The 18,999-nt window shown below is 35.1% G+C and overlaps 2 protein-coding genes across 2 annotated transcripts; one reads left to right on the forward strand and one right to left on the reverse strand.

Moving 5' to 3' along the window:
- Positions 1-2,561: 2,561 nt before the first annotated feature.
- Positions 2,562-3,494, reverse strand: LOC130870499 (olfactory receptor 4P4-like). Its single transcript, XM_057763269.1, has one exon. The coding sequence runs from the start codon at positions 3,492-3,494 to the stop codon at positions 2,562-2,564; it is 933 nt and encodes a 310-aa protein (XP_057619252.1).
- Positions 3,495-15,017: 11,523 nt separating this feature from the next.
- LOC130866530 (olfactory receptor 4C46-like) lies at positions 15,018-15,947 on the forward strand. The gene has a single exon (XM_057758051.1). It carries the CDS (start codon positions 15,018-15,020, stop codon positions 15,945-15,947), a length of 930 nt encoding a protein of 309 aa, XP_057614034.1.
- The last annotated feature ends 3,052 nt before the right edge of the window (positions 15,948-18,999 follow it).

Here is an 18,999-nt window from a genome sequence, read left to right on the forward strand (position 1 = left end):
ACGTGGTGGACTAAATCCATGTAAAACCTAAAAAAGCTTGAAAAGGAACTAAAGACACAGAAAAACAAAGTTTAGCCTCATGATTTTCTTCAGCTGGTGGTGTGCTGCAGCTCCCTTAAGGGAGGTTTTCCTTATTCAGCCATAGCAGGAAAAAAAGGCAGTTTTAAAATGCAGAACCCTGGGCTGTGCTGCCAGCATGAACTCTGGCTATGGAGCATTTGAATAGCATTTTTCTCCGCCAGAGGAGACTGGATCAGGTCTACAAGGCTTGCAGAGGTAGGAGAGCATGATGAATTCCCGCCACCATACACAGAGATATTTCCAGGCTGTGCAGTGCTCTGCATGGCAGATTTAGCTATTACTCAGATAAAAAGGTTTTACGTGCTGCATGCTCATTCTCAGAGTTAAAGTACTCAGTGTGACTCCTTCCTGGTGGCAATAGACCTGGCAGTAATGGCACCTCCACCATTTTAAAAGTAGGGAGAGGCAGAGCCAGCATCCAGAGCAGCTGTAATCAATCTACTTACCATTTTAAAAGCTCTTCAAAAAGAATTAAAGATAATGTAATAAAGACAGATTCAGATATAAATCTGAATTCTGTTAGAATTTCTAGATGTATGAGATATATTTCAGTTAAATAGATGTTCTTCAAATCAGATACATGTAAAACAACTGGAACAGATTTACACCTTGGTGTCAAAACAAAAGGCTATGGCTTTGGGGTTAAAAGATGGACATCGAAAATAAATAAATAGATAGATAGATGATAGATAGATAGATAGATAGATAGATAGATAGATAGATAGATAGATAGATAGATAAACATTTTTCCTAGGGCATGGTTTTAGCTAGATGAAACACACATTTAAAACTAAATTCATTGAACAAAAGAGGTTGAGTGAGTGGAGGAAGAGGGAGCTGAATATACTTGTAGGGTTCTATAACCTCTCTGTGCTAATTTGTGTCTAAAAACTGAGACGAGTAAAATCAACAGAAAGTTAAGCACTCCAGAATACTGTTTGCAATCAGGGCCCTATCAGTTCAAGACTGCATTTTCAGTGCTAAAATTGTAAACCTCTGAAGTTACATCTGAAACCTGTTTATCCTCTACCACAAAGCCAGTGAATGAGGAACATCTGTCTGTACTCTTAACAGGAAACTTAACTAATGAACCAGTGAGCTACCAAGCTGGTTGTAGCCTTAATGGGGAATTGGGAGGAAAGCTGGTAAGGCTATCGGTATCCTACTCATCCAATGCCATCACATCTGAGAAAGATAAGCATAAGTGAGACAGATTTCCAACTACCTAGAAAGTCCCAAATTTCTCCGTGGTTACTGTGGGACCAAAGATCCAGAAACAGTAACTGTCTTTAGATGCCGAGTTCAGAAGATCTGACAGACTTCTCTGTGGGTAGGAACTTGAGGAGAGTGACCTACTTTGACTTGGCAAAGTGGAGCAAATGATCCTCCAGTGTCATGTGTGTCTTGGCAAGGTCTTAACATTGGTTTAAAGAATAAAGCAGTTTCTTGCTGCGTAGCTAGTTTTGTCATATTTAAAAAATGCTTCTAGGTGGATGTTCTTCTGTGGCATCAGTCAGGAGATACAGAATGTTGCCTAGATGTGAACAATATTCTTCTTATAAAGATTCCTTAAGTAAGAATGGCAAAATTCCATGCTTAAGGCCATTGCTTCTGTTGTTTTTGAGTTCAGACCTACTCCTCTCTTAGTTGTAAGTCTGCCCTTTCTGATTACCTTACATCACGCACATGCAGGACCTCACATGAAGAAAGACAGGAATGAAAGAAAGTATCTCATAGGACATGCCTCCTTATGACCTCAATTTATTAACTGAGATCTCCCATTTGTGAAATATTACAGATTGACACATGTACCATAAAAATATACTCATATGACTACTACAGGCTAGTAAGCACAGAGAACTAGAGTTCCACATATGGAATGTCCCCCCAAACTCCCCAAATCCCAAAGCCTATAATCATAATACTGTACCTATTTCAGCATAGTGAGTTCTCACATTATGTATTTAGACCCAAATTAGCTGTGGAGAAGATACTAGGGTAGAGATATGGAAATATGGAAGTATAATATGTTCAAAGTATACTAATACATATGAGAAAATTCCTTTAGAAAATTCAGTATCACGTACAATGAATACATGACATAAAAAAATAAACTCAAGAAAATAGTAAAAACAAACAAGTGAGAAAGATGGATTAAATCCTATAAAAACAGTTCATGACATTTTTCTGAGACAGAGGATTGAAGTACTTAAAGATGAGCTTCAATTTGAGTGTGTGTGTTGAGTGGGGGTAACTAGGAAAGGAATCTAGGACTTTCGTCCTAAGCAAGGAGTCTACCAAACCAAGGCTATTTTTGCAGTTTTTACATCTATCTGATCATCTCTGGATGAACTTGTTGTTTTTTTGACTAATAACTCCCACTTCCCTCTCCCCCTCACATACACATATAACTTGTGCTTTCTGTGATCTTTCATATGATAGCTGACCTGGAAACATAGGCTCACAATCACAAGAATATTTCATTTATTTAACTGTGAATGTGACATTCGAGACCACACCTTATGCATGGCACTTTTCATCTCACTGTTTCTCAGAGTGTAGATGAGGGGATTCAGCATGGGGGCAATCACAGTGTAAAACACAGAAATTTCCTTATCCTTATTCTCACTTCCTGCAGGTAGAATATAAATATAAATACAGGGCACAAAAAATAAAACTACCACCATCACATGAGAACTACAGGTTGAGAGAGCTTTGCGTCGCCCTGCAGATGATGTTGTCCTCAGATGATATAGAATGAGTATGTAAGAAGCAAGTAGTAGAACAAAAATGGCAATGACCACGATTCCAGCATTGGCAATTACTAAAATGCTAACGACATGGATATCTTTGCAGACCAGTTTCAAAAGAGGCTTGACATCACACAGGTAGTGATTGATGTGGTTGGGACCACAGAAAGGCAGACTGAGCACCATCAGAAGTAAAGCAATAGAGTGCCAGAAACCCACTGCCCAGGCCGTAGCAATCAGCACATGACACCTCTTTCTGTTCATGATTATCAAGTAGTGCAGGGGTTTGACAATAGCAACATAGCGGTCCAAGGCCATGGACACCAGGATGAAGATTTCCACACCTGCCAGCAAGTGGGCAGTGAAGAGCTGGGTCATGCATTCATTATAGGAAATGTTCTTTCTTGTAGCAGCCAAGTCCCTAATGAGCCTGGGAACCACGGTGGAGGTGTAGCAGAGGTCCATGAGGGAAAGGTGGCATAGAAAGTAGTACATCGGTTGTTCAATTAAGTGACTGCAAGTGATGGTGACTAGAATGATGGAGTTCCCCATTAAGACAGCCAGGTAACACAGCAGGAACAAGAGGAAGAACAACAGCTCCATTTGTCTATTTTCCCAAAGGCCTATGAAAACAAACTCTGTGACATTTTTATGATTTTCCATGAACTCTAGGTGGGTACAAAATGCTGAATTGAAACCTAGTTCATCCGAAATTAAAAAAAAATTAATGGCACAACTTTAATAGCATTTTTAGTTTTATAGAAATTTGAAGATTGAATAATAATCATCATATTTAGATTTTTTAATAACAATTAATTCCTTGAGATAAAATGTATAATCATACTCCCAATGTTTAACTACATATTATTAATAATTTTTCTATGCATAGAAATTTTATAAATATTTTTCATATATTTATCTTATATAGAACCAGTTGAGTACTGTTCTGATATGCATTCTAAATGTAAAGAATTATAGAAATAGCCAAGGTAAGCTAACAAAACACATCTTTACATATGAAGCATATCTAAGTGCTGAATATATTTCCTGCTTCCATTCTATTAATTCCACTGTAATATTGTCCAATAACAAGAATTCCACTAATTTTTTCCCTATTAATAAAAATGTTATATTATATTATAATTTTCTGTCATTTATTAAATATAACATATTTTCAATTTATTTTCTCTGTATGTCATATATGACTTATCTATAAGAACCTAAAGTCAAAATTAGCATTTCATAAATCATGTGGAATCAAAAATCATTTTCCAAAATGTGCAAAGCTCTTAATCACACAAGTGAAATAGCCTGAGTTAGCTGACAAGACTTTCAGGGCTTTTCTTTGGATAATTCTAATAAAGCTCAAGACACAGAGAATCTATGGTTAAAGAACTTGTAACTATATGTTTGTCATTTCAATAGAGGGTACATCTTTATATTTCTTTTTTTTTTAAAGATTTATTTATTTATTATGTTAAAATATAAACGTACATTTTAGAACTACTGACGTGTTAGAGTAACTCCAGAGACATGTTCATTTCCTAATGACATGACCTGCTCTTTTCATTGCATACTGAGAATATGGTGGATATGTGATGTTGACATTTTGGAAAACAAAAGGAATTAGTGTTTGTACCATGATTTAACAGTGTTTCAAGGTTCTCTTCAACAACACAATAATTTATTTCTTAAAGACTACAGATTTAAACAAATCAGGGTTTTCAGTAGATGCAGTAAGGCCAGAAGTTTGTCACAAGAACAGCTCAGATGCTGTGAATTTATTTTTTTATGAGTGAGGAAATCTCCATGCAACATGCTTCACTGGTGAGAAGATGTGACTCTCTGGATTTTGTCTTTTCCAACAAGGAGATTGGTTGTCCTCACATTAAGCAACTATTAAATAGACAAAAGAAAATATCAACTTTATATTAGTTAGTTCAAGTTCATATTATCTGAAAAAAACCGTGGAATGAGAATTCAAAGAAATATGCATAAACTAGAGAATCAAAACTGTACAAAGCACAAATCTTAATAGCTCAAAGTTTTCTGAGATATTGAAGGAATCATGGATTTTTAACATAAAAATCCAGGGTTATCTTATTTGCAATGATCAAATTATCTATCCAAATGAAGATCTGTATGTACAGAAATGCTCCAAGATTATTCCATAGAGTACTAGAAGACCAATGAAAACATACCATTATGTTGAAAGATCCAGAAGGTCTACTCTGTCCCAATGTCCATTTTGTTCTATTTTAAATTGACTTATAAGAAGCAAAGAATGAAGGAAGAGAGATAGGGAAGGGATAATGGAGAGAAAAGAAAGAATGATCCAAAGAAGGAAGGACGGGAGATGATGGAAGATCTCCTGGAATGAGGGAGGTAGGAAAATTTATGCTCATTTGGGGTCCAACTCTGAAGATACACCTAATGATGACAGAGAAGTTATAGCAACAAGAGTGTCTCTAACTATGCAGTCAGAAGTATGAAGGGGATAACCTTGTTGCATCAATATCCAGGAAATGGAGAGAATGTTGTTGTTCCATTGATAGCATTTTTATTTGTAGGCTTTTCCATCCTCCTCTTCTGCATGGTCCTCCATCCTTCTATGACCCCACCCCATCTAGCTAACCTCCTTCCTCTATTTATAACAGTTAGTTGATGATTGTCATGTCAAACACATGCTATTCTCTTTTTTATTTTTCTATTCCTACACAACTGAGATCAATATCTTCGCCTTCTCTCTCTCCTTTTTCTCTCACTCCTTTTCCCCTCTTTCTACCCCACTTTTACTCTCCCCATTTTCTCATCTCTTCCTCTGCCCTTCTGCATTTCTCTCACTTTCTCCCTCAAGCCTCCTTCTCTGCCTCCCCCTTTTTGGTCTTTCCACTCTCTCCTTTTCTTTGTCTTTCTCACATATACAGCAACTTTAATAATCACATTTAGAGAAAACTTATTTTACCTTATTTAGTAATGTACCTTTTATGTAAGCCCTATTTTCTAAAAGCCTGTTATTTATTTATATTTAAATAAAAAGTCCTCGATCAAATTGTTTACAAAGATATGTTAACTTCTTTATTACTGGAAAAAAATAGAAATGTAGGACAGCAATAAAGTGTAACACTTGAGATTTAATAAAACCATGAGAATATGTTATTAGTGTTAAATTTCAGGAAGAATGTTCTATAATTTTTATGCTTTATTTAATAAGCTTAACTTATTAGGGAAAACTGTAAAACTACATGATATCAATAATTTGTGCAATTAAAGGAAGAGTTTACATGTTTTATATTTAACATTAATAATTCTTTGAACACAGCATTAAACAGCTTTCATCACCTTTCTTATTTTTTCTTCATGGTGACTTGATGAGCCCTATGCATTTTAACTTTTGCCTGTTTTCTAAATAGACACATAACAGGACACGCCTGCATAGGACAAACAGGGAACTTGTAGCTCAACATTGTTTGCCTATTTCTGAATATCATAATTTTAAAAATTACTTGAAATTTTGGCTGTCAAATTAAATATCCCTAGAATTGCCACATAATTTTAAGTGTCTTATTTAAAAAAAAAAAAACTGTGAGCAAAGATATGTCAGGAAGTGTATATATATGTAGCGCTATTCACAATACTTACTTCTCTCAGGATCCAAATTTTTCTGGGATAGCTTGTGTTCTTTGAAATTTTTTCTCTTTTTTTTCTGTGACCTTTAGATGAAACAAAAGAACAGATGTCAAAAGCACCTATTTCTCCCATGAATCTTTAGTCCACTGTAGCTTTTAAAGATTCATTGCCTGAAATACTTTAAGCTAAAATACTGGGGAACCCAAGGGGAACAGTCTCAGGAGCACTTTTGGGCAGTAGTTACAGCTGTGAATGTAAAATCAACACTATGGAGTGTTCACACATTAAATAATTCTTTTATATATGCATTAGATCTTTGACATAAATTCTCCAATGTTTATGCTCGTGATAATAAAGTCCTGTGACCTTTTTCCTTTTTTGTTTTGAGATATATTTTTTAAAAAACAGAAGCTGGTGATATGTGATGGGTTTATGACATATGCAATAAATGTTGAATTACTTCTCAGGTAACTTCATCCCTATTCAGGGAAAAACTTTAAACTGTTAAATTATCCTTATCAATATTATCCTAAGGTCATCATTTTATGGAGGTTTGAAAATTATTCATCAATGTTTAATTAAGTCCACTGGAAATTTAGATGACATATATAATACTTTATGTTTATAAGTACTCACTAACATTGGTGTAATACTTAAAAGTGGAAAAATCGCCAGCACCTAAACAATTGTCCATGTTACCTTTAATATACAGAATTACTTTTTCTCTTATTAGAAGCAACTTGTATGATATTTGCAACTCAAGCTGCACATTTTTGTGAATAATTCATTGGTGCTCAAATGCTTGGTAAGAATTTCCACATAAAGCCTGAGAAAGCTTTACAAAAATGGATTCGAGACAGACAAGAACAGAGTCAAATGCAGCCTCTTGGTTTTCTCAAGTAGTCTGTTTTTGCTGTTGGTGAGCAGACGTGCACCTCTTTTAAGAGGTGTTTTCTGATGCAGCATTAATGGCATAAACCTCTCACCTTTTTAAAGAAGGTCTGCCAACAAACAGTTAAATGACGTTTATGAGCAGTCAGTCACTAGCATGCTTTTTGGTGATGGCATGGATCTAGAAACTCCACAGAGTTTTGGCAAAACATGTGCTTCTTGCCTGTACCTCTACAAGCTAAACTCTCAAAAACATAAGGTAAAAACCAGCAACTTTAATCCTAGCTATGATGCTTAGCAAATTAATGACTCACATGGTCAGAAAAAATAGAGATAAACACGAAGGACAGATGAAGATAAGGGAAAAAACTCAAAATGATTTACCGTGTGTGTGTGTGTGTGTGTGTGTGTGTGTGTGTGTATACATAGGCTTGGGAGAAAAAAAGAAAAGGGATAGAAAAAGTCCTTAAAAATAGAGGAGCTGGGCATGGTGGCACATGTTTTTAATCCCAGCACTTGGGAGTTAGAGGCAGGTGGTTCTCTGTGAGTTTGAGGAGCAGCCAGATCTACAGAGTGAGTTCCAGGACAGTTAAAAGCACAAAGAGAAAACATGTCTCAAAAAAGCAAAAATTAAAATTAAAAAAATAATTTTGGGCAAGGTAATTTTTTGGGGGGGTGTTCTTGGTAACCATTCAGGAGGTTGTGCTTTATCAAATATTTGTCTGGAAGGATACCACAGATTCTCATCCTCTGTGGAAACAAAAGAGAAACCTTGTAAGAAAAAAAGTCATGGAAAATGCACAGAAAGTCTTAGTGCTGTGTGCTTTGTGTTGTCTTTGAATTTTTTGACTCTTGAGGAAGGAGCAATGATGTGAGAGTTTCCTCTGTGTGCTGTATTACCATTAATGAATAAAGAAACTGCCTTGGCCTATTGATAGGGCAGAACTTAGGTAAGCAGGGAGGACTGAACTGATAGAAATGGGTTAAATTAATATAAGAGTTAGCCAATAAGAAACTAGAGCTAATAGGCCAAGCAGTGTGTTAATTAATATAGTTTCTATGTGGTTATTTTTGTTCTAACCTAGTCAGAGGCAGGGAACAAACAAGCGGGCCCTCCTCTTAAAGACTGGTGCCCTCATGGCCAACTGAATCCACTTAAAACCTGAGAAAGTTTGAAAAGGAATTCTAAAAACAAAAACACAGAGCTTAACACAGCTTCTTGCTGTTTGATGGAGGTATGCCACAGTTCGATTTAGAGAGATTTTCCTGATTCAGCCATAGCAGAAAAAAGTAGCTTTCTGGGCTATGCTACCAGTGTGACCTCTGGCTCTAGCGACAGACCATTTGGATCGGGTTTGTGAACAAAGTACTATAGCTTGCTTGGTGGCAAAGTGGATCAGCTAAGTGCCAGGAAGTAGGGCAGTGCACCTGTGGCTCAGAGACACAAGTGGCTCTCCCATGCTGGGCTGGGTAGAGCAAGCATTGATTTACTGTATTTGATCTAGTAATGACACAGCTTAAATTTTAAGAAGCACTTACCATTTTAAAAAGCATTCCTGGACAGTAAATATTTAGAGATATGCAATAAAGACAAATTCAGATGAGTCATACTGTTGGATAAATGGATGTAGTCTTGGAAGAAAGAAGAAAAGAAGTATAGAGAGTCATAAAATAAAGTTAACGCTTAAAAAGAGTAAAATCTTTAAAGAGACAGAGTACAAACAGTCATGGATTAAAATGAATAAATAAAGAATAAGCCACATAAAGAGGAAAAATTAACAGAGGGTCTGGATTATGTATATTATTGTGATTTCTTTGGAATTTTTTAACTGTGAAGGAGCTAAGTACAAAGAGACATTTCATTGTATGGGCTATTAAGCTAAACCAGCTTGTATTTTATAAAGGTATCATGACTTCCAAATTTGGGGTTAAGATATGTTGCTTTGAACTAAAAGGTATCTTTTTTTGTTTCCATAGAGGATGAGAATCTGTGGTATCCTTCCAGACAAATATTTGATAGAGCACAACCTCCTGAATGGTTACCAAGAACACCCCCCCCAAAAAATTACCTTGCCAAAAATTACTTCAACCAACTGCTGACTGAGATGAACCTAGCACACTGGATACACCATGAAAAACCTGATTAACAATGCCCCAAACAACAGGAAGCAGCATGGACAGAACTACACCCATATTACCAAATGTTGTTTATAATTATTTGTTTAGATTAAAAGGGTGATATGCTATAGATATGAATAATTTGAATTGGTATGGATCTTGGTTTATTGATACAAATTTAAGGTCAATCTTGTTATATGTATATTTATACTCTTGATTAAGGTATTGTGATTGTGTAGCTCATTTTAAAAAATGTAATGTATATTTAAGAATTCATTAACTTTAGTTTGAAGTATATTAAGTTAGATATTAGGATAGTTATATCAGCTTGCTTCTTACGTCCATTTGATTCGAAAATCTTGTTGCCAATACTGTACTCTGAGTTAATGTGTGTCATTGAGGTTGAGATGTGTTTCTTCTATGCAGCAGAAAAATAGATCCTGTTTTGGTAGCCATTTTGTTTAGCTTATGACTTTCTATAGATAAATTACATCCATTGATATGAAGAGATATTAGTGACCAGTGATTGTTAATTCCTGATATATTTTGGCTTTTGTGGTGGCAGTGGTAGTGTGTGTATGTGTTTTCTGCCTTTGGGTTTTGCTTGTGTATGATTATCTATTGCCTGGGTTTTGTGGGTGCAGCTAACCTCCTTGGGGGTTTTCCTTTTAGTACTTTATGTAAGGCTTAATTTGTGGATAGCTAAATTGTTTAAATGTATTTCTTTCATGGGAGAAAGAAATATCTTGTTTTCTCTGTCTATGGCAATTGAAACTTTTGCTGGGCATAGTAGTCTGGGTGGGCATCTATGGTCTCTTAGTGTCTGCAGAAGGTCTAGGACAGATACCTTTAAAATATATAGTTGGATTATCTTGGTAGTCCATACAATAAAATGTCTCTCTGTTGCTACTTCATCCACAGTCAAAAAACATAAAGACAATATACTAGTATACATAATCCAGACTCTCTGTGTATTTTCCATCCTTATGTGGCTTTTTTCTATCACCTTTCAATGTTTAGTATCTTTACTTCTTTACTCTATGTATTGTCTCAATAATTTTGTTCTATTTTTAACTCTATTTACTTTTTAAAATAACGCTTTATATTATTTTTCCTCCTTCTATATATATATTTTAAACAGACTGTGAACTACTCTGAGGTTTATTTTTGTCTGAATCTGTCTTTATTACATATATGTAATCATTTTCTTACCAGGAGCACTTTTTTCTTTGCTAACCATGCATGGCTAGAACCAACTCCTGGGCCCTGCCTCTTTGATCCACCCAGTCCAACGTGGTGGAGGCATATTCCCCACCTCTGCAAGCCATGCTCATTGACCAAGTTCCAGGGATCCAGTGGATCATGTTGTCATTAATCAATCTGTAACATACTGCTCACAAACCCCATTTAAGTGTTCTGTAACTGCACTAGTATGAACTAGGATACTGTCTCTCAAAGAGGATGTGCAGGTTTTGCTGCTAATGCTGAATCAGGAAGCCTTCTCTTATAGGAGCATATCTGAAAAAAAATGTGGCTACAAATAAGTCATACTTAACTGTTTTATTATATCTAGAATGCTTTTTCAAGCTCTCTTAGGGTTTGTATGGATGTTGTTGGCCCATGTTGGTGCCATTTGTACACAGAGACTGCTCATTCAGTTCCCAGCCACCCATTCCAAATAATAACATGGAAACTATATTAATTACAACAGTGCTTAGTGAATGGCATATTATGAGCTAGCTATTATATCTTAAATTAATCCAATTCTATTCATCAGTATATTGCCACAAGGATATGGCTTATGAGGTAAGGTTTGTGGTTTCTGTCTCCTTTGACAGCTACATGTTGTCTCTTTGACTTTGCCTACTTTCTCTCTCTTTGTCTTTCAGCCTAGATATATTCTGCCCTTCCATATAACAAAGCCGCATTAATCATTAACCAATAAGTGCATCACATATACAGGAAGACATCCCTCATCAAGTAGAAAGATTTGGTTTGACATGGATTAGGGAAAATATAAAGAGAGGTGTCAGTGAGGGTAGTGATAATGAAACTGGAAATCTGCTTAAGCTCCATTAACAACTAGGCTCACAACCAAGACATAAGAGTAACTAGCATGTTTACTATAGATGTATTAAATTGTCAAAGACCTAATTGGATTACTGAGAAAAAGCAGAAAAAGGATCCTACACTTGGGAAGCAGAGGTAGGCAGATCAGCAAGCAGTTCAGCTAATTCTCTGATTCATATTGACTACAAGGTCAACATAAACTACATGAGATGATGGATTAGAAATGATAACAACAATTTAGAACTAATCATTTTAATGGATGATTAAATGTTGAATCACCAATAATACAAAGAGATAAGTTTGAAACCCACTGTTTGTGGAAGTTTGTTTGTTTTGTTTGAGACAGGACTCCACAAACTAGCCCTGCTGGTAAGTATAACATGGAGATGAGTATAATATGGAAATTTGTAGAGATTCTGCAAAGATCAAAAGCACCCAGAAAGGTAGAAGAAAAAGTTTTTGCAGTTGTATTTTTAAAGGCTGGCAATTATATGACTTCATTGGTTTAGATATTAAGCAAATTTTCAGAAAGAATATCACATTGGTAAAATTCCAAGTGTACCCAATGTCCCATTTATCATAGGAGAAGCTGTATTCTGCTGTTAAAACTAGAATGAGGACACTGTAGCTTATATGGCATTCAGTATTGTTAACAAGTGTTATATAGGGAAAGGAATCTACTAAATGCTATCTTTCCATGCTTGGGGAATTTTGTTTTCTATTGAAGACTGGGTAAGTCATACATATTTTCCAAAATTCTGTATTCTAAGAAATAGCTTTTCCATCAAAGAGATAATTAATTCCTGAGAGAGAAAGCACAGTAACAAGATTGTTGGCATTCACAGAAACTTCCTTAAATACCCTTGTAATTCAGGATACAAATGCAGTATCATTGGACATCACATATCCACAGAAAGATTCACCATGAGTCGAGTAGGTTCTATAGAAACTTTTCTGCGATCTTGCCAGCCCCTGCCTTTTATAATGAAGGACCACTATCAGAGAATAAAGATCATCTGTACATAGTGTACTAAAAGAATTCATTATAGATTGAAACCCCATGTTGTCAGGGAAATATCTTTACATTTAAGAAAGAGGAAAGAATTTTTCTATGGATACACTATTTAATACATGCTTGGATGTCTGCAAAAATGCCAAGATTGCACACTAAAAGTCCACCATCCCGGTCTCTTCTGAACACTCAAAGTCCATACTGGAGCTGGATCTATGATGGAATACCTTTAAGGACTGCTGATGATTAGTTGATACTGTGACTTTTTGTATACAGGAGTTAGTTCGGTTTGTCAGGTAAAGACAGAGTACTTCACCCTCACCCTAACTTTTCACAATATTTGGTAAGTATCATTTACTTAATATCATATAATGTGAGTCCCATAGATGAATAGGTGGACTATATCTCATTAGATCTATCACTGTTTTACCTTGAGACACGTCTTTTAACAACTAAGGCTAATCAGTTTGGCTTGACCACACACTGAAAATCCTAAATATAAATATTAAGTGAGTAAATATATGCTTATGATTCCAAGTACAGGAACAGATAATTAATTTGGGGGTTATGTTTTGTGGATATTTCAAGTCTATGTAGCTTTTTTGAAATATTAAAAGGATTCCTCGTAAGTTGTTGGAAAGTTAAATGTTTCTTGATATTGGTGCCCATGCTATCAATTATATTTATCTAGTAACTGTATTTATACTTTAAGAAATAAATTGTAGCCTTGTAGTTGTTACTAAATGCCTCATTCAAACCTTCCCATCGTATCAAATTTTCATAGCATATAATGTTATACCATTATTATTATTATAATTTTATAGACTGAAGAAGAAGGAGGTGTGTGAATTGCTGGAAAATAAACCCAAGGTGACTAGAAGAAGAACTAGAATTCTCAAATTTTTCCTATAATTCTTGAATTGAAGTACTAGATCACTGTTTATAGCACATTTTCCCAGTGTTCCCAAGAGTTTTGCAAACTATCCTATATAGTGATATACAAGAAGAGTGACCAAAAGATGTGCTAAGATGAAAGAATCCTTCCAAGAATACAGAAACACTCCATTGTGTTATTGAATGAAGTGTCAAACCATTATGCTTCACCCTATGACCTAGGCTATGTATGTTCATCAAAGGAAATTGTTTCTGAAATGATATACTACTAGTAAGTCATTATGCCATATTTGCAGTAGTTTATAGACCAACATCTGTTTAACATAATAATATGGTTATATAGTTGAATGATTTGAAGCACTTAATACTTTAAAACTGGAAGATAAAAATAGAAGAAAGAAGCAAAGTAGTATAATTAACATTGCCCTTTTATCTGTTTATATGAGGAAGGAAACATAATTTCTTTGTTATAATATTTCAAAGAAGAAAACATGATAATTTGTAGAAAATATATTCCAACAGTCTCTTTGGTGTATATGAAGAACTGAACCAACAAGTGTTTTAAAAAATCAAAAAAAAATAATCATTAGCTAACAGCCAGTGTTTTTTTATCTCAATGTTTTTGTTTTTATACCTAGAGAGTAGTACTTTTCTCTTAATTGATAAAGAATAACAATAATACTAGCTATTTAAAGTGCTAAAAGCAGTCCTGGGTGCAAGGCACATAGTAGCCATGGCAGGAATACGGTCTTGCTATGGACAATTTCAGAATTATCATGTAGGCTTAAGCATTATTCTTTCACAATAACCCATATTTTCTCACCCTCAGCACTATCTACCCTAAATTTTTGCATCAGTTTCTTTTCTGCTTTGTTGCTTTATATTGTTGTTGCAAATACATATAACATGGAATTTGGACATGGCTCAAAATATTTGGATTTTCACAAGTAATTTTAAAATGGTCCCATTACTATTCTGTTACTAGAACTTCTTCTCCAACATCTAATGCTATTAACTTCCCTAGCAGCTACTAACTAGGGAGTGCCAGTGTGTTTCAGTTAAGGCCAATGCTCAGTTTATGATGTTAGTGTTCATGTTTCTTTCTTACTCAAGTTCACTAATACATTTCTACTCAAATCATGATTTCACTTATCTTACTGTCCATTTCCTATAAATAAGCTGTAAATATTTTCACTTTAATGGACACGACACTCCACTCAACAACTATACACCCCACTATGCTTTGTTGATTTAGCTGCCTCTGGGAATATAATTAGAACTCCTCTTACATTACGAGTCATCCCAAATATTCAGCACACTTAAGATTTTCTAGTATATTTATATACATTGCTCATATACATAAACTTTCAGTTATTTTCACTAAGGAGAAAACTTATAGTCTTAAGTAGTCATTAGTATCTAGAATTCTTTCTGAATTTTTTACAAAAAATCTGGTTGCATTTTACTGATTAACAGAATTTAATCACTATTATTATAATATAGAAATTAAATAAACATGAGGATGTGTTAATTTTCCCCCAGGAAATATGTTTACCTGTCTCATGAACTAGATGGAATACAGGAACAATGTGACTGAGTTTGTTCTCCTGGGACTCACACAGAACCCACACATGCAGAAAATTGTTTTTTCTGTATTTTTGGTAATCTATATCTTCTCTGTGGTAGGAAATTTGCTCATTCTGGCCACCATTACAAATAGTCAACTGTTGGATTCCCCTATGTACTATTTTCTGGCCTATCTCTCCTTCATTGATGCCTGCTACTCGTCTGTCAATACTCCTAAGTTGATTGTTGATTCACTCCGTGAAAGGAAATCCATTCAGTTCAATGGATGTATGACCCAAGTCTTTGGGGAACACTTCATTGGAGGTGCTGAGGTCATCTTGCTTACTGTCATGGCCTATGACCGCTATGTAGCCATCTGCAAACCTCTGCATTATGCAGCCATCATGAATCGACGACTCTGTAATTTACTTGTGGGAGTGTCATGGGCTGGAGGCTTTCTTCATGGAGGTATACAAATTCTTTTCATTATTGGACTTCCTTTCTGTGGCCCTAATGTCATAGATCACTTTATGTGTGATCTGAACCCGTTGCTTGATTTAGCCTGTATTGATACACACCTTCTAGGTCTCTTTGTTGCTGCCAACAGTGGCTTCATCTGTCTGTTAAACTTCCTCCTTCTGCTCATATCCTACATGGTCATCCTGTGCTCCCTAAGGACCCACAGTGCAGAAGGAAGACGCAAAGCCCTCTCTACCTGTGTTTCTCACATTATAGTGGTGATTTTATTTTTTGTACCTTGCATATTTGTGTACATGAGACCTGCAGCTACATTACCCATTGATAAAGCAGTTGCTATTTTTTATACTGTGATAACTCCCATGCTAAACCCATTAATCTACACCTTGAGAAATAATCAGATGAAAAATGCCATTAAGAGATTGTTTAGTAGAAAAACTCAGCCAGAAAACAAATAAACCAGCAATCATGCAACTTCAGATGAACTGGAGACAAAATGACATGGATAGTTTGGATGATCTCAATATGGAAGACTTACACAATTACATAAATACATAAATAATTACATAAATAATTGTCAAATGTGGTGTGTTATATTGAGGGAAGCAGAAATGAGTGCTCCAGATGCAAAGAGGCTAACTCAGGTTCCGTATTTGTTACAACAGACACATAACCTAAGCAACACACACACACTGTTCATCTGCCTTAAGTCAATTTCCAATAGACTATATTGACACTCTTCTAGAAAAGCTCTAATCTGAAAAGCTAAGTTTATAGAGTTTTTCAGGTCAGAAAATTCTGGCTTCTACTTTCAATGTTGTTCATTATGTAACTGTGCAAACATGCTTTTGGAACTTATGTCCTGACCAGTGATCCTTTGCCATCCCATAATTTCATTAGTAAATTAGCATTGATATTTTTCAATTCAGTGACTTTTCCCACAGTAAGTTTTGACTGAAGAGAATGATGATTAGAGAACTAGTCAGGGCATTCACAAAAGTTCACAGTTTTTTATCAAATTCATAGTCTCTGGATAAATTAGTCTAATCATACAGGCGTTTGTGATATAGTATATCAGCTCACAGATCTCATTTTGAGATAAATGTAAACCTAGACATAGAAGTGAATGTGGGTCGTGGGAGTAATCCCAAAGGAGGATTAGTGCTATCTTGCAGTAACATGCGCTCACAGAAGGCCATGATAGATTTCTCAGACAATGCAGGATAAATCCTTCTGACTTGAGACTACAAGGTGCAATTGAAAGACAGTTTTGTTGCATATGAGGACATGTTTATTAACCATTACAAATACTCGTCTTTTCCATTATATTATTTTAAACTCATTCAAGAATATAAGCCAAAACTTGGGGCTTGACTCTTTATAATCTCTGAATAAGAAGTTTCTTGTTTCTATTTGAGAATTCTTTAAACCTGAAATGGGAATCTGGTTTTATATTAATATTTTTATTATTTTACATATCAACCACAGTTTTTCCTCCCTCCTCTCCTCTTGTTCCCTTCCCCACTTCCTTTTTATTCCCCATCTAGTTCTCAGAAAGGGTAAGGCCTTGCATGGTTGTCAACAAAGCTTGGTATAACAAGTTGAGACAGGATCAATCTCCTCCCCACTGCATATGGGAGTCACAGATATCACACCTTGATCCAGAAAAGTACACTCCTGAGTTTTTATGCAAAATCCTGGAAATCAGACTCCCAAGCCAATGAATGTTCTTAATGCCATAAAACATTACCCAAAATAAGCAATATAAGAGAGAATTATATACCCATTGCCGTATGGTTGCATGCAGAAAATGTGATATAATAATTTAATGAAATAGTATTGAATCTTAAAAATCATCAATTTTTACAAGATATTTTAATCCTGTTAGTATTATTTTAAGAAAGTAAGATTTGTAAAACCTAATTTTGTTAAACTCAGGGCTTTATTAAACTATTCTCCTGATAAGCCCACTGAATAAGATATACTTGTCAACTTTAACATAAATATTAAATTTTGGTTAAATATTTTGTACAGCACATAGCATCTTCATGTGTTTTCAGAGTTGACAAAATTATGAATTTATAATCAACAATGTTTTAAAAACTACTTCTGACAAAATGAAAGCAACTTATTTAGGACCATCTTTAAATTGTTGGAAATTGTGTTGTAAAAGAAAGCCAATATCCATATATATTTCTAATTTTATAATTTATATTTATTTACAGAAAACATAGTATTGTACACTTAGAGTTTAGTGGCAAGTTTTTTAGCTTTGTCTTATCCAACTTGGCAATTAGATTCATAGATTTAGGACTCAGAATGTCATGTTTCCATTGGCAGCAGTTCTTATTTTACCTTTCACTGTAATTAATCCTAAAAGCGTCTATGACATGTTACTATATGACCTAGAGTCACAGTGCTGTACAATAGATCTAAAGTCACTCTTTGTGTATAAAATTGTCCTCTTACCAACATATAAACACCACTCCCTGACCTTTAAAATCCTTGACTTAACCATTTCTCTGTTTCCTACAGTCTTATATTTCAAGTATAACTGAGATCACATGGTGTCTATCTTATGTCAAGCTTATTTCAGTCAACACAATGTCCCCATCTTTGTTCTCATTGTAAATGATAAGATTTACTTCTATTTTACACACATATATATATATATAGCACTTCACTGTCTATTATATTCTTTGTAAAATTAGCTTTTGATGGCAACTTCAGTTGGTTACATACCTTGTCTATTGCTAGTAAAGATACAGTAATCAGCGATATTAATATCTCTTTAGACATACTGTATTCTGTCATGTGTATATGTACTCAGTGTAATTGCTGGCTCATGGGTATTTTGTGTGTTTGTGTGTTTAAATCTCGAAACAGTACTTCATAATGGCTACATTAAAATGCATTCCCTTACTATGTTTCAGTAGTTGAATTTTTTCTATATCTTTACCATCCTTTGTAATCTTTAGCATTCTTGATAGAAGCATTTGTAATTGGGTAAAAACAGCATCTCCTTGCAAATTGTCATTTTCATTCTTCAGAAACTGATGATATTGAACACTTTATGTTGTATAACAATTTTTTTTTCAGAGAAAGTCCATCCCACAGAAAAGCACCTTAAGACAGAAAGTAAACAACAAAAGATAGCTTCAGGAAGTTCCTAATCTGACCTAAGTCACTAGGCCGTCTATATCAAGAGTAAACAACAGAAACTTACTGAGAATCACTGTTAGATAAGGCAAGCTGCAAGTACTGTAAGAAGTCCTGCTGTCTGGAAGAAACAGAAACCACTTCTGCCAAGAAGAGGTTTAAAACACTGAGCAACCAGAAAAGAACACTCTTCAACCTGCTGATCTGCCTGCAAATGCAAGATGCTGTAGGTTTTCAGCTTTTTTGAGTGAAGGAGACCCCACACATAGTGGGAATTTCTGGATAAGGCATAAACCACACCTAAACACCTGTATTCACAGAGAGATCACTTATTAAGCAAGGAAGCAATGT

The sequence above is a fragment of the Chionomys nivalis genome, chromosome 2 (assembly GCF_950005125.1).
Source record: "Chionomys nivalis chromosome 2, mChiNiv1.1, whole genome shotgun sequence".
In the NCBI taxonomy this organism is placed as follows: domain Eukaryota; kingdom Metazoa; phylum Chordata; class Mammalia; order Rodentia; family Cricetidae; genus Chionomys; species Chionomys nivalis.

Bases quoted from the DNA above. Each gene is read 5' to 3' on its own strand.
- LOC130870499 (XM_057763269.1), bottom strand. From the start codon at position 3,494: ATGGAAAATCATAAAAATGTCACAGAGTTTGTTTTCATAGGCCTTTGG.
- LOC130866530 (XM_057758051.1), top strand. From the start codon at position 15,018: ATGGAATACAGGAACAATGTGACTGAGTTTGTTCTCCTGGGACTCACA.